The sequence below is a fragment of the Pleuronectes platessa genome, chromosome 18, assembly GCF_947347685.1.
Source record: "Pleuronectes platessa chromosome 18, fPlePla1.1, whole genome shotgun sequence".
Classification (NCBI taxonomy): Eukaryota; Metazoa; Chordata; class Actinopteri; order Pleuronectiformes; family Pleuronectidae; genus Pleuronectes; species Pleuronectes platessa.
In genome coordinates this window covers 3,681,833-3,696,536 of record NC_070643.1, presented here as the reverse complement: position 1 = coordinate 3,696,536, position 14,704 = coordinate 3,681,833, and the positions used below count along the sequence as shown (strand labels likewise).

Below are 14,704 nucleotides of genomic sequence, written 5' to 3'. Positions count from 1 at the left end.
AGTTCCAGAGTGAAGAGAGCTGCTGATAATAGTAAGACCAATATCTGCACCACATTGTGGTTTAACTATATCTGACAGCTGTTGGCCTTGAAAAGCAGTTTGACACACACAAAGATTTCCCCACCGAGTCACATCAGGCGACTGCATCACACCCAGCACAGGGATTTATTGGCTCTCTTGTCCCCCTGTCAGACCCTGCACACTATCACTCTCTGAGCTATTTTTATCCATCCAGGAGAACATGTTGGCATCCTGTCCCTATCCTCCCATAATTCCTCCCTGTGTCCAAACACAAGCCGACAAGAAAAAGGTCTGCAGTGGCCCGGTGCTTTACAACAGGCTGCCGCTTCACATGAACAGCTCCGCTCACACTCTCATCTTGCATTCAAGTGCCATGCACATGCTCTCACTTACTTACTTACTCTCTTTCTCTGCCCCCCGCCCCCTCCACTCTCTCTCTCTCTCTCTCTCTCTCTCTCTCTCTGGCTTTCTCTGTGTGTGTAAATGATGAAAGTAAAAGTAATACATGAAACCGACAGGGGCATCTGGCCTAATTCCAGTAGAAAATGGAATTGGATTAGTGCCTGTGTGCGTGTGCGTGTGCGTGTGTGTCGGGTGAGAATCAAGGCAACAACAGAGCTCGGCAGCAGCCAGCTGCCCAATGGAAAAGCACAGAGCTGCTGCTCAACACCTTTCTGTGCGTGCGTGTGTGTGACAGATCAGTCATCTGCATGACACTGCTCATCCTCATCACTTCTCCTGGCTTTCAGATGCAGTCTTAGTTAAATGCACTGTAGCCGTGTTGCTTAATCTTCTGATGAAGATAAGAACAAGTTAAATGGCAGCTTTGTGTGGCTGATAATCACACACTTTATTCAGTCACTCCCTTGCGGCTGCACAGAGAATTAAGTTACACAATTACAGCAAACTTCACTCTCTAAAGGCCTGCTGGTGAATTTACTTTTAATTTCTCCCCTTCTTTTCTCTGTGCTTTATTTTCACAAATGCAGTGCCGGTCCTAAAGGAGACAACATTTACGAGTGGAGGTCGACCATCCTGGGCCCCCCAGGCTCCGTGTACGAGGGAGGAGTGTTTTTCCTGGATATTGCCTTCACACCAGACTACCCCTTCAAACCACCCAAGGTGAGTGTTGCCCTGCAGCTGTGCCCCCCTCCCCCAACTCCTTCAGCCAGAGCTTTGAACAATAACACCACTGTCTCAGCAGGATGTCAGCTTTTCACCTTGTTGTCCAACAAGAGTGTCTTTTGTAAGACTTGTGCAACGGCAGCGCGTTTACAAACGGTGGCAGCAGCACAATGAAGTGAAGCGCACACATGACAAATGATAGGACTGTGGATATTCTATATTTTCTTATTGTCAACAAATCCTATAAAAAAACTAAACTAATCATTCTTTAGGTTGCCTTTCAATGCTCTAACTTTCCTACCTTGTGCATGACACTCCTACTGAAACCATTAGACCTTGTTTACAAATCGGTATACGCAGGTTTTTTAAATGCAGGTAAACTGTTTAACATTTCCTACTGCCAACACTGAGGGGAAACTGAGAAGCTTTCCAACCTCAATGTCTTGCCAGTGTTGCAACTTTGCACCACAATAAGAGAAACTATTGCTGTTGCTTTTGGTCCCATTTGTAAAAAACAATAATTACACAAATGTTCATAGCCATTGATGCCAATGCCTGGTTCAATGCGTGTAATCATGTTGTTCAGGAAAAGGTGCAGCATTAGCTTCTCGACTGCCAAAATAAATGAGAAAATAGCGCAGATCAAAGCCGATGAAAACCTGTGTCCATTGAAGAGTCAATTGAGCCGGGTGGGAATGCTAATTGTATTAAAGTCATTGCAGACAAAAGACAGTTATTTTGATCTGTAGAAATGGGTCTTCAATTTCATCCATGTAAACAATGCAATGAAAAAAATGTAATTTATCTGTACAAAACTAGAACTGGAAATGAACCTCTTGGAACCACACTAAAACATTTTAAAAAAGAAAATTGAAGAAATGGCAGGTATGAAAAGAGTAACTGACTCATGAATTGAACAGATCCACAGTCCCACTTATCATGAAGAAACAGCCAAACAGCAAGAGCAGAGAGGCTTTTTCATGAAAACAAGCTTGAGATGATCTTAAAATATCATTACCATGGACTGCTGTCTGTATATTCATAAACTAATGAATGAGCCTCTGAATTATGAGCTCCTCTGCTGTGGGGAACACAGTTAGCTTCGAAAACGCAAATAAACAGGGCGGCAGATCCAAAAAGGGCCGTGGATGAATTAGCTCTGTTTGTGCGGGCGGGCGTGCGTGTGTGTGTGTTTGAGTCAAAATAAACTACAGTGCCCAGTGCAACAGTGCCGGCTCCTTCATGAGATAGAATAGATTTTTGGACAACACTGGAGCTCTATGACCATGTTTTCAATACACACAGAGTATTTGTCAGTGGGATAAAAGAAAGTGTTGGTTTAGATTGTTTGACAGGAAGAACAATATAGGATATCATAAGCCTTATCCTTTATCTGCTTCTTGTTATTGTGTCTCTTCCTGTTATGCATGCTGCCGCCATTCAGCAGCATTTGGCTCCCCTCCAGTGCAGCTGTGGGTTTGCGGGTATGTGTGTGTTCAGCTGACGCAAGTGTGTGTCAGAATTGTCACGGTTGACTGGCTGACAGCGGTTGCCATCTCCCCTCAGTTTGAGTGGTACCTCTGATTTTGCCCCGGGTTTTGGTTTACACTTCTATAAATACTCTTTGTCTAACCTCTGTCAGCTATTTAGAGAAGTGTGTTGAAAAAGTCAACAGATAAAAAGGTAAACAGGATAAATGTGCCACATTTATCCTGTTTTTAATATGCAGCATTCAGTATGGAGAAGCATGCATCTTGCTTTGAATCACGGTTGAGAAATAGAAGAAGCAGCAATGGTAAAAAGTTGCTTATGATGCTCTCTATGCAGAGCTTGTCCTGAGGGTGATGCCGCCGTGATGTGACTGTGGTGTTAAGGAAAGTTATGGCTCTCTAAGTAGCTGGTTTCCTACAGGTGTCTCATGCAGTCTGTCGTGTCACTTCTCTCTCATCTCCTCACACATTCAGCCATGAAGGCTTAATCCACACGACTATATTTTCATTTGAAAACACATCAACTCAGCTACAGATACACCTGGCATCCATACTCCGGAGTTTTACAGGCGCCAAAACAAAGAAATGTGGAAATGCTGCTGGCCCTGTTTTAGTTTGAAAACGCCTTATTCAAACAAAGACGTTGTAGCTGGCAAATGTGTTTACTATAATACTGACAAACTGAGTGAGGCTGGGATAATTTTATTACATGCTGAAAAGAGTTGGTAGGAAAAACTTTTAATATTTCTCGGTGGGATTTAGAAAGGAGTCATGATGGCATCATCAGTATCAGATTTCAGGCACCAGCATGGAAAACTTTTCAAACAAGAAGGGGCTCAGTTCAAATGAGAAGTACAATTACAATTAGTTTGGAGGAAAAACAAGCTTCATATTTAACTTCTTTACTTTGATTGGATTCCTCAATATGGACTCTCCTACATAGTGCTTGAAAAACACTGAATATTGTTTTTGTTATTGAACGGTATTGATTGGGAATTTTGTTAGACCCTTGTGTATTTGATCTGCAGAGTGGGGTGGAACATGACTCCCAAAAAGAAACAGACTTCTCCTCAGTCCCTCTTGACTGGCTGCGACGGCCTCCTTCCTGGCCGCCTTTGCTGCCTGGGGGTGGGTGGGGAGCGGGACAGAGCTCGTCTAAACTCCTGGCCCTCCTGCTGCCTTGTTTTTCCAGTCTGGCTGTGAGCCGTGCCATCCAGCAGCTCCACCGGCTCACAGCCACCAATCTGACAGCTGCAGCTGCTCACTGCGCTGCCTCACACGCTAATGTTAGGGCGATAAAGCCTGTTAAGGCCGACACTGATACCCTTAGATAAAGGTAGAGCGTGGCAAGGGCGCTGATCCAGTATTTGTATTTTGGTCCAACATTAATCTGTTACAGGACCTATTGTTGTAGATGGATGTCGACCATAATTTCCTCATGGCTTTAAAGTGTATTGTGCATCACACTTCATCCGCATCTGTGAGATTTCATTCTCATTTTCAAACCTCGGCCACGAGGAATGAACCTTCAACTTGTCAGCTTGATCAGCTATTTAGTTCATTCCCTCCTTTAAAACATTCCATCTTGCCACATTTAAAATACGTAATTTTCTCAAGGACCTAAAAATGTTTCTGCAGTCTGATTGCAGGTATTTGCACCATGGTCGAATGACCAGGGGAGATTAGGCAAATTAAACTGTGGTATGAGCAACTGATTGCAGAATACAATACAGCAACACTACAAAAACAGTTACCATGAAGGAGATTCAGTTTGGGCTTCTGTTTATCATAAAAAGAGAACGACAAAGGCCACAGGTAACAAAGCAGTTATCAAAACAACAGAACAAGCTCAACATAGTAAGGAAATAGTTTTTACGAGCTATTACTAATTTTGACCAGCTGAAAGGAGTACTTCAACAATAATCTACAGCACTAGGAGGGCCCACCCCAAGAGTTCCTGTACCCTCATAAAGTTCTACCTCCGACAAGCAGGCCCTTTTTGGGGGGTAAAGAGATTTCCCAGTGGACTTGATTGAGACCCTGGTCCTGCAAAGGTTCCTATTTCCTGGGGGAAATATATGCGTTGGAAACACACCTTTAGAGTGGGAGCCATGAAGCAAGAAAAAACCTTAACCCATGCAGATAGTTATTCACAGAGAAAAGCAGTGGAGGGCCGGCCAGCAGGTTTGAACAGACAACCTTGTTGTGTGTTGATGTCAGCCTTTGATAGACTGGCAACCTGTACAGGGTTTACCCCGCCTCTCGCCCAATGTCAGCTGGGACTGGCTCCAATTAACAGATTTCCATAGATTACTCGGTTAACTCTGAGGTTGGCTAAGAGAGTCTATTCATGTGAGACGATAGAAAATCAACTGTAAAAATCCTGCCTAGACCACTTATTTCCAGATAGCTGCATCATCTCAGGTTGTATTAGAACATCTTGCAAAGATTTTCAAATCAGTGACAGTGGTGATGTGTTTCTCTGAAAAAGGTTTTGGAAAAATAAGGTTTCAGCGTGAAAGATAATTTTTCGATGGGTCCTTCCCCAGTCATCCTATTCTATTTGCCATGAACATTTGTGAAAATAATTTCTTAATCCAACAAGGTGGTCACGGTTTACGATATGCGCACATTTGATAAAACATCTCTCTTTCTGGGAAAGAGTCCAAATGGTTTGCTGAGATCCAGTAAATTTAGGTATTATTAGAGAAACTTTAAAGTCAGAGTAAATTAATATTTTCAGACATGACCTGAGGAAAAACCCCAGAGAATTTGGTCCGGCCTATTTGTCTTTCACAAATTCACAACGCAACGGGGGGTTTTCCCCACAGACGCATGCACAACAGCAACAAATACTCCACATTATTAAGCCGAGGGGGGGAGCAGCCGGGTAGTAACAGGAAGTAACATATTAACATATTCGGCTGCAGAGATCACATGTTTTTATTTACAGCACATCATCGGCTCTAAGAACCAAAAAAGAGCACTGTGACGTTTTTGGAATTTCGGCATCAACTTTGTAACGGAGTCCTCGTGACTTCCTGAGTCCCCATACTGATTGCTGTTTGGGAAAATACAAAGACTATGTTATTTTCACCCATTTTTAGCAATAGGGTATTGAAGGAGCTCAAATATATATGCATTGTTCACTACAATACATGCCCAGCATTAAACAACAGACAGAGGTAGTTGGAGACCACTTGGTGAACATAATGGAGCGTTTAGCTAAGGAATTTGTTGAGGTGATGGTGACCAAAAAGCTCAGAGTAGATACAGCATTGGATATTTTTATACATATTATTATATATTATTTCACCTATATATAAATATATCTTGGAAAGAGAAGCCTCTTAGAATTTCATTGTACATGAGTAAGATGACAATAAAGATATAGAATCATGAGTCTTGATTTAATAGGGTGCACAGAAAAGTGAAAGCCAGTGTTGATTCATGTCTGGTGATTGTGTTAATAGGCATTCAAACATTAGCCATATCAGCTAAATTGTGGAGGTCTACTCCCAGGTGGGTTCACTAGTAGAGCACATACATCTGTAAAAGCCCAACAGTCCACTTCAATTCAATCAAGCTGCACCGAATGCCACACACTCATAGTGAAAATGTTGAAAAACAATGTGAAAGACAATAGAAAGGATTCCCGGCAGTGTACCATCAGTTTAAATTTATAAGTGACCAACTTTTTGTTCCATTTGTATGTATGTATGTATGTTTCAATGTATCTTTGTTTCTTAAAAAAAAAAGTATAAAAAAAAAAAAAAAAGGATTCCCGGATCCACTCCCTGATCCGGATCCATACCATCATTTTATGAGTTCTTCGCTTGAATCATACCACATCCCCCCAACCAGGTTTCATGGTAATCTGCCCAATTGAGTCTGTGTGCTCTTGCTCTTATAAAACAAACAAACCTAACCTTAATCTAACCTCCTCGGCGGAGGTAAAAAAGATGAATGTATCTTTGAGCAATGAGGGTTTGGTCTGTCCATCTCACAATTCCTCTCTGAAATACTGACATTAGTGACCCATTTTCTCTAGTGCCATCATCAGACCTGAGCACATAGATTCTCTACAGCGGATGATAGTGTTTCATTCTGGACACTGATGAAGACTAATGGCTCTGTTGCCATGCCGTTTGCCTTGGATATTCATATTTAAGTGCTTTATGCGTTGAATTTTCTCGGAAACACAAATCTGCAAATCAGAATGAGAGTGGCTGAGATACAGTTGAGTGTGTAGGTTGTGTTAAGAGTCTGAGGGATGACACTATAATACAGAGGGGGTGTAGGATTAGACCCATAGCCTTTGTTATGTGGAGGCAACGTCATAATCTATTAGCGTCAGCCATGATGAGATTACAGCCTGTTAATGAGACCACACAAGCTAGACGGGGATCTGTTTCATGGCCGCTGGGCCGGTTGCATTAGCATGCCACTGCTAACCAAGCTCGGCGCCGTAGAGGACATCATCAGACGCAAGACCTGTCCTCAATCAGTCACGATCAATCCCCACGCTCACCTTTTCCTTTCACATCTCCCTTAATCCTCACATGCAATGGAAAGCGTCATATTCGCTCGTTGGTTTGTCTGCCAGCGTGCCTCGGCTCCGCTCGCATGTAAGGGATGTTTGTTTCTCATAAGACGGAGATGTTAAGGGAGAATGGATAGTTAATGAGAGAAGATAGAGGAGGGAGGTAGGGATGGGGGGGGGGGGGGGGGGGGGGGGGGGGGGGGGGGGATAATGAGAGCAGACTGCAGCCACTGAGCAGGCAGAAAAGGGAAACAGAGCATGTCTTGGCTGCCAGTCCTGGTCAACATCATCGATCTTAAAAAAAGTTTTTTTTTACTACTGGAAATTGTTCATAATGGCCATCTGCTTTTTCATACTGTGACGGGAACTCATAAGATGTGGAGTGTGGAGCTTGTAGCTCTTCGGTTCCCCTAAGCTTTACTTAGCCTCTTAGCATGTTACAGCTCATTGTTTTTGGTTTAATTTAATTTAACTTCCCCACTGTGTTATCTCCAGGTGACGTTCCGCACCAGGATCTACCACTGTAACATCAACAGTCAGGGGGTGATCTGTCTGGACATCCTGAAGGACAACTGGAGTCCTGCCCTCACCATCTCCAAGGTCCTGCTGTCCATCTGCTCCCTGCTCACTGACTGCAACCCTGGTGAGAGCTGCAACACACACACACACACACACACACACACACACACACACACACACGTCTCCTTGTCACAGCTCTCCCCAGCTTTAGCTGCGACAGGTTGACTGACATGTCCATTCTGTGTGAATGATGTATTCAGAAGTGTGTCACTGTGAGGATTCAAGCAGGCTCTGTGTAGTGCAGCGGGATCCTTAGAGGTTAGACAGCCTTGTAGCAGTGATAGAAACTCTGCTTGTTGAATCTTCAGCCCTTTCAACAGGATCTGTTGACTAAATTTGCTTTGTCAACATATCTTTCGAATGCAATTGAATGAGCAGGAAAAGCCCTGACTGAATGAATCAATTCCAGTTCCACACAGTTCAAGTGGAGGACCTTATTCAGGAGTGCCTGAGTTAAGATGTTCAATGTTTTATCTGAGTGTCTCGGCGAAAAATTTATTTTGTTTTTCTTTTGTGGTCTTGATGCAGTTAATCATACAAATGGGGGAAGCAGTCACTTCTTGAAATCATTTGTGGTCTTACAGTCTGTTGTGTAAAATGAAAAAAGTGTGAAAATGAAGAGAAGCCTGAGCTGCAGTTTCTCAAGAGGAGGTGCATGGACGAACGTCCGAGTGAGAGCCTCCTGAGTTTCTGCGGACTTTCTCCGCTTGCCCCCCCCTAGTGTTAACTCCGCTCAAAGTCCACAAAAGTCGATGTGAGAACACAGCTGGAGATCCCCCACTGGATTCACGCGATCGATGATTTCTCTTCATACACGTGATGGACACAAAAATGAAAAACAATAAAATAGAAAACAAATACAAAGAGAGTTTGTGGTGATAAGAGCCGACACCGGTGTCAAACCATGTGATTAATACGTTACATCCTGCCTCTTTCGGCTGCACTCCCCTCACGAGCAGACCTTTCTCCTGCTGTGTTTTGCATGTGTGTAAAGGAAAACTGCGGAGACAGTCCGGACTCAATTCTCCGGAGTTCCTCTGCAGGACATGTCTGAGAACAGCTCTACTCTGACTACCTTCACATCTACAGCCAAAGTGTCTGAAGGTCTCAGCCCCTGCTGATTACATGGAAAGAGGATTGCACTGATAGATTAATACTGAGGCTTTTAAACAGCAACAGATATCACTCTTCTCTTCAGTAACCACTGCTGCGCTTAGTGTGAATGTGTGGAATGAGAAGCAGAACTAATGATCGTAGCATATTCATACCATTTGTATTCGCCCTCTTGAAATATTGTGTTGTAAAGCACGAGCCGAGACTCTCCTGCTCCGTTCATTACAGTCCAGTCAATATATATCGGGGAGCGGCTGGCTAAACACAATCCTGTAAACAGCTGACACCATTCACTGAGACGTCAACATTTTTAAAGCTAATTAGATCCATTATGGCCCAGTTTACCAGCAGTGCAAAGACCACAGCTGGAGGAACAGGAAATTCAATCTGTCTTTTATTGACCAGTTAAACATGGGTCCACTGGGCCTCAGGTACGAATACTGTTAATGTCTCTCGATATAAAGTATTACATTGAGCAAGCAGAGGTGATAAAAGCATCGATACCAATGTGTGGGGGGAGGGACAGAACAGGAAGGAATGTGCCGGAGTGGAAGAGAGAGAAAGGTAAGAAAAGAGGCCAGGAGAATGGCAGGTGATTTCACATATCAATAGCAGGGAATGAGCAGGGGGAGTAGTGCTGATAGTGAAGCCCTCTGATGATAGCTCGTGTCCTCTCTGCGGGGATCGCTCTTTGATAAATGTAGCAGCGGAGATTCTTCCTCCGTGGGCGAAAATGAGAATAGCTGTTCCTCCACCTCCTCAGCGTTTTCAGATGTTGCGGAAATTCCTTTTAAGTATGATACAAAAAAAGACTTGATCATCGCCCCATTCCTGCCAAAAGAGAAAAATCCCCATTACCCCACACCCCCTCAACCTGTGCTTCTTTCTGCCGCTTGCCTCATCAATTTTTTTTTTTTACCCTGCTTCAAATGCTGAACGTGGTCGCTGGATTTGAACTACCCTAAAAATATCTCTCCTTCCCTCTCCACCTCCGCCCGTCTGACGACTGCCTCTCCCATGCAGCCAGATATCATTGGCATGTAGCTCATTAAAGCTAGAGGGGGGGGGAGTGGATGGAATGACAGTTAATCAACCCTCCCACAGCTGCCGTTCCTGTCGTCATCCCAGACTGAACAGCAGCATCACGCCCCTCAAGCAGGTTTCTACCTGCGGCTTTCTTGTGGCTCATTTGGGGCTAAGCTACATGCCATGTCGAACCGTGTCCAGGGCTCAACTCCATCCCTGTCGCATGTCTTTCCTTTTTCTCCACATTTTTTTCTAGCTCAACTTCTGTATAAAATCCCCAAAGAAAATGTAATGCTTTTTTTCAACCCCTGAGGGATTCCTCCTCATTGAATGGTGCTCTGTGAGTTAGCTCATATATCTGGCTGATATGAGGACAGTCTTTTATATTAAACGTGTCTGCTTTTTGCTCCTCAGTAGCTTCAGGGTGTCAAAGCCGTAGTAAAGCCTGCCTCACCCTGCCTTTAAAGGAGGCTTGAATAGACATCAGAGTGACATCAGATTATGTGAGATAAAAACTGTTTGGCTTCTGTGTTATACCAAAGTGAGCGAAAAATGTGTCCTTATGTGTTAGAGAAAAGACTGAAGTTCATTCTGAACAGGTCTGATCTCGGTTCACTGTCTTTGTGGAATCTGTAAAAGTAGCTTTTTTCCATGAATGTTAAAATGAAGTTGAGACTTGACAGCATTTTAAAATCCAACTGTTGAATTCATGAGGTTAGATACTATGTGCTTCCATTCTACAGAGAAACAAAACAAGTCTGGTTGTATCCAAGATGTGTCTCATCAGAGGACATTTTGTATCAAGTCGCAATAACCTTTCTTGTATGAAAAATGACTTCTGTGACTGAAGGCTAGGGTTGGTAATCCTGGAGAAGCTAGAAGGATAAGGCTACACTGAAAAAATGCAACAGATACATCCCACCGCCTCCCATCGGCCCTCTCATCAAATCTACAACAGCTTTTTCCTTTTTTTCAGACAACTTGATTTATCGATGGCTACCAGGACATAAAGAGGATTGCATTAAAAAAAGATAAAATAGGTTTCGGACACAAATTCAAAATGTCCATCAACCTGTTTTTGTGCCTAGAAATGGACTCTTTCTCTCCTACACAAGAACTTTGTCGAACAGTATTGAGAGGGTTTATAGATTTGAGCCACTAAAGAATAGTTGAGTGATCGAAACAACTCAGATGATGTCGGAGGATTGACACAACGCATTTCAGAGAGTCGTGACAATGGAGGCAGGTAACGTCTGTGATTGCAACTACACGTCTGAAAAGATATGGGGCCAGTTTACACAGTCAAGAAAAGAGTATAGGGTATCGTTATCTGGATATGAAATGTCAGCACAATCTTACTTTAAATGGGTAACAGTCTCCTCAAATACATTTATGGTGTTGAACAAAGTAAGTAGTTGGGTTTTGGGGCAGGTAGAGTGGGACGTTCACCAATCGCAGGGTCAGTGGTTATATTTCCAGCTCATCCAGTCAGCATGTCAAAGTGTCCTTGGGGAAGACACTGAACCTTAAACTGCTCCCTAACGGCTGTGCCCCCAGCGTGGGTATGAAATGCATGACTGACGGACAAAGGGCAAAGGGCTCGATATGGAAAGGCTGCCTAATGAGTGAAAAGGGCAACTTTTCTATTCTATTAAGACTGACAAGGATAAAATAATACAGTCGTGATATAATGAGTAAAATAACTGGAGAAATTCAGAAGAAAATCAAGTAGACGTCTTTACTGAAGTCAGATGCTTCCAGCCACACCACCATGACATGTAGGGAGCCGTTCATCCATCATCAAATATGGGTATACGCCTGTAAAAGCCCCTCATCATTGAAACTCTAGCAGGGACTAGTGCGGAGGGGGTGTTTGTGCTGTATGCTCAGCCAAGCTTATCACACTGCTCAGTCAGCAGGCCAGGCCCCACAGGAGACAGACCGAAGCCAAGCAAGAGTGGACGAGAGGCTCCGGGAATTTGTTTCTCTCTCTGTCACCTCACTGAGAAATTGACCAGCGGCACAACAAACTGAGCAGCAGCACACGATCAATAGAGGAGCCGGAGGGAATTCATGATGGTGGCTGTTGACCAATCGGACATGTGCAGTGTATCAACAGACGTGAAGGCACAGGGCGAATGCTCCTCCTGCTGCCAGCTCGTCGAGATCCCCTCAGATTTGTAAGAGCGTGTGCATTTTACTTTACCGTCGATAAAGGTGCTGTACGTCATGGGATACAAGCTTCACTTCAGACCACAGGAATGATAGAGCCCCATTTGCCTGACGTCTGACTTTTCGGTGGTTTCACTGGTTATACAACTCCCCATGCATGCTGAGGAGCTGAGGCGACGGGCTGCAGGTGTCTGCCACTTCAGAGTTTGGCAGGTACATCTGATGTCAAACAGCTGCATGCATGGCTGCTTGTGTAAACCATAAAACAACCTTTGATTGTAAGGTGTTAAACAATAATGAAGACACCTTGTAGAATGTTAGGTTAGTATCCAAACCTCTTCATTACTGAAGTAGTTGATTGGAATAGTTAAAAATGTAAAGGTGCCCCTTTGTTTTTTACAGTAATGATTAGAATCAGTGTTTCTTACCAAAACGTGTAGCAAACTTATTACTTTCCTTATAAAGATTTTCTTTCTTTAGCTCTTTCCTAACTGCCTTTTTACGGTTACAATATTTTTTCGTTTCTTGGCAAATAACCACCATTAAGTCCATAAAGTTGTTAGCATCCACGCAGACTGTCGGTCAGCCCCCCTAGTTTTAGCTCAAGTTGTTTGCGTAGCTGCAAGTGGCATGCAGTGTAGTTCTCTCTCTCTCTCCCGCGATGACCTGTCTTTCTCTCTTTAGTCTGTGTAGCTGTCAGTCGGACTCTGTTGCGCATGAGAGCGATGTTCCTGCGTGTGCACGTGCACCCTCGCTACCACCATAGTTTGATTGAATTCTGTGGGAAACACTTCAGAGAAAAGTGAAACAAACTTCCTGTATCCACCCATTTATTTTGTGTTCACACCAGAATTGAAGGACCTGACCTAGGCTGCAACCTTTCACCAAGTTTTGTGTTAATCAGTCCTGACGTTTTTGACTAACAGACATACAAAACAAAATTTTACCTAAAACAAAATATTCCTGTTCAAAATTAAGACTAGTTCACTATTGAGCTTGCGAGAAAAACATCACCCAACACCCCTGCTTGTAATCCACCATGTCGGGCTCATTGTATAAGACTGAGCTGGTTCAAAACCGACGATTTAACGCTGCACCACTTGTTATTTGTTGTCTCATTGATTTCACTTCTCTTGTGTTACAGCCGACCCTCTGGTGGGAAGCATCGCCACACAGTACCTGACCAACAGAGCTGAGCACGACAGGATAGCCAAACAGTGGACCAAACGCTACGCCACATAGATCATCTCAACTGCACCAGGACCCCGCCACCCCACCCAACACACCCCAACACATACACACACACACACACACACACACACACACACACACACTTCTGACACCTCCCCTCCTCTAAAATCTATGGAAGCACACCCGCCCCTCTCATCCACCCTGCCCCCGTCCCTGAGAAACGAACTGTTATTTGTTCCATGCTGACTTGAAAAGCTTCTTTTTTATACAAAGAGTCTATTGGGATTGTATTTTCCAATACACTGAATGTTGATATGGTCATGAAAAGCTTTAATACTGTTATTGTTCTTGTTGATGTTGTTGTTCTTATTGTTATTGCATTGTGTATAACATTGTTGCCACCCTTGTCATCTTCTCTATCTAAAAGAGCGTGTGTATTCTTCCCATTTCATGTGATGGTTTCATGTAAAAATGATCATACAGAGTGAGTTTGTTTAGTTTGTTTCCCTCCAGTGGTTTTACAGCTCATGGTTAATATTAGTGCATGGCATCAGGATATGTGTTCCTATAGTGGACATGTGGTCATGGTATTATTTCTGTCCCGCAGAGTTCAGAGTTCTGGCATGGAGTGAGCCCATCACTGTGTATGATGATAGTGGTAGTTTGCTGTACATTTAATGCCTTGTAAGAATACATACTCATTGAATACTCAATTAAACACTGGCTGTAATGTGACAGATCCTGTCTCAATCTGTTGCTTCAATATGTGTTTGTGTGTGTGTCTGTATGTGGTCCACATATTTCTCATGTTAAGGTTAAGTTGAACCTAAATCTGTCTACACAGTCACATTATAGGGGCTTTTCTTACTTATGATGACCAAAAGCAAGTCCACATAGCATAAATCATTACATTGTAAGGTGAAGACATGTTTTAAGGTTACATTTAGGTATGCAATTGGTCATATTTAATTTTAGGGATCAGGTTTGCATTAGGCTGTGCATATGTGTCTTCTTGTGTGCACGCACAGACCACTTCCTGTTAGAAATAGGTCATTGTGGGCTCACCACAGAAAGCAGAATGATTAGATGAAGTAAGCTCAAGGTTTGTCTTCCTCAAAAAGAAAATTATGTGATTTTGATATTTTTATATATTTTTTTCATGATTATTTGAATTCTTGCCAGTTGGACATGCAGTGCAGAAGTCATATAAATGGTTCCTAAGTAGTAATGAAAACTCAAACACTTATAATATATTTTTTCCATTGATTCATCTGGTTGAAAGCAGTCGGTACTGAGTTAGGAATCAGAGTTTCCTTGCCTTTGTAAAACTCAGGCCCTGTTCAGACCTGATATTAACATCAGTCCTGAGACATCCAATGACAAGTCGGCGTTAATGAAGACCCAGCAGGAACAGAAGTAGGTTTCAGGCGAATAGAAGGTGTTT

At 43.2% G+C, this 14,704-nt stretch overlaps 1 protein-coding gene across 1 annotated transcript in view; it reads left to right on the top strand.

The window, feature by feature from the left end:
• The window catches only part of LOC128461281 (ubiquitin-conjugating enzyme E2 E2), a 55,068-nt gene extending 41,069 nt beyond the window's left edge, over window positions 1-13,999 (top strand). The window contains exons 4-6 of the mRNA XM_053446118.1: window positions 1,011-1,143; window positions 7,675-7,822; window positions 13,214-13,999. Of these exons, the coding sequence (XP_053302093.1) occupies window positions 1,011-1,143; window positions 7,675-7,822; window positions 13,214-13,311 (379 nt within the window). The 3' untranslated portion in view covers window positions 13,312-13,999. The remainder of the gene's footprint in view (window positions 1-1,010; window positions 1,144-7,674; window positions 7,823-13,213) is intronic.
• The last annotated feature ends 705 nt before the right edge of the window (window positions 14,000-14,704 follow it).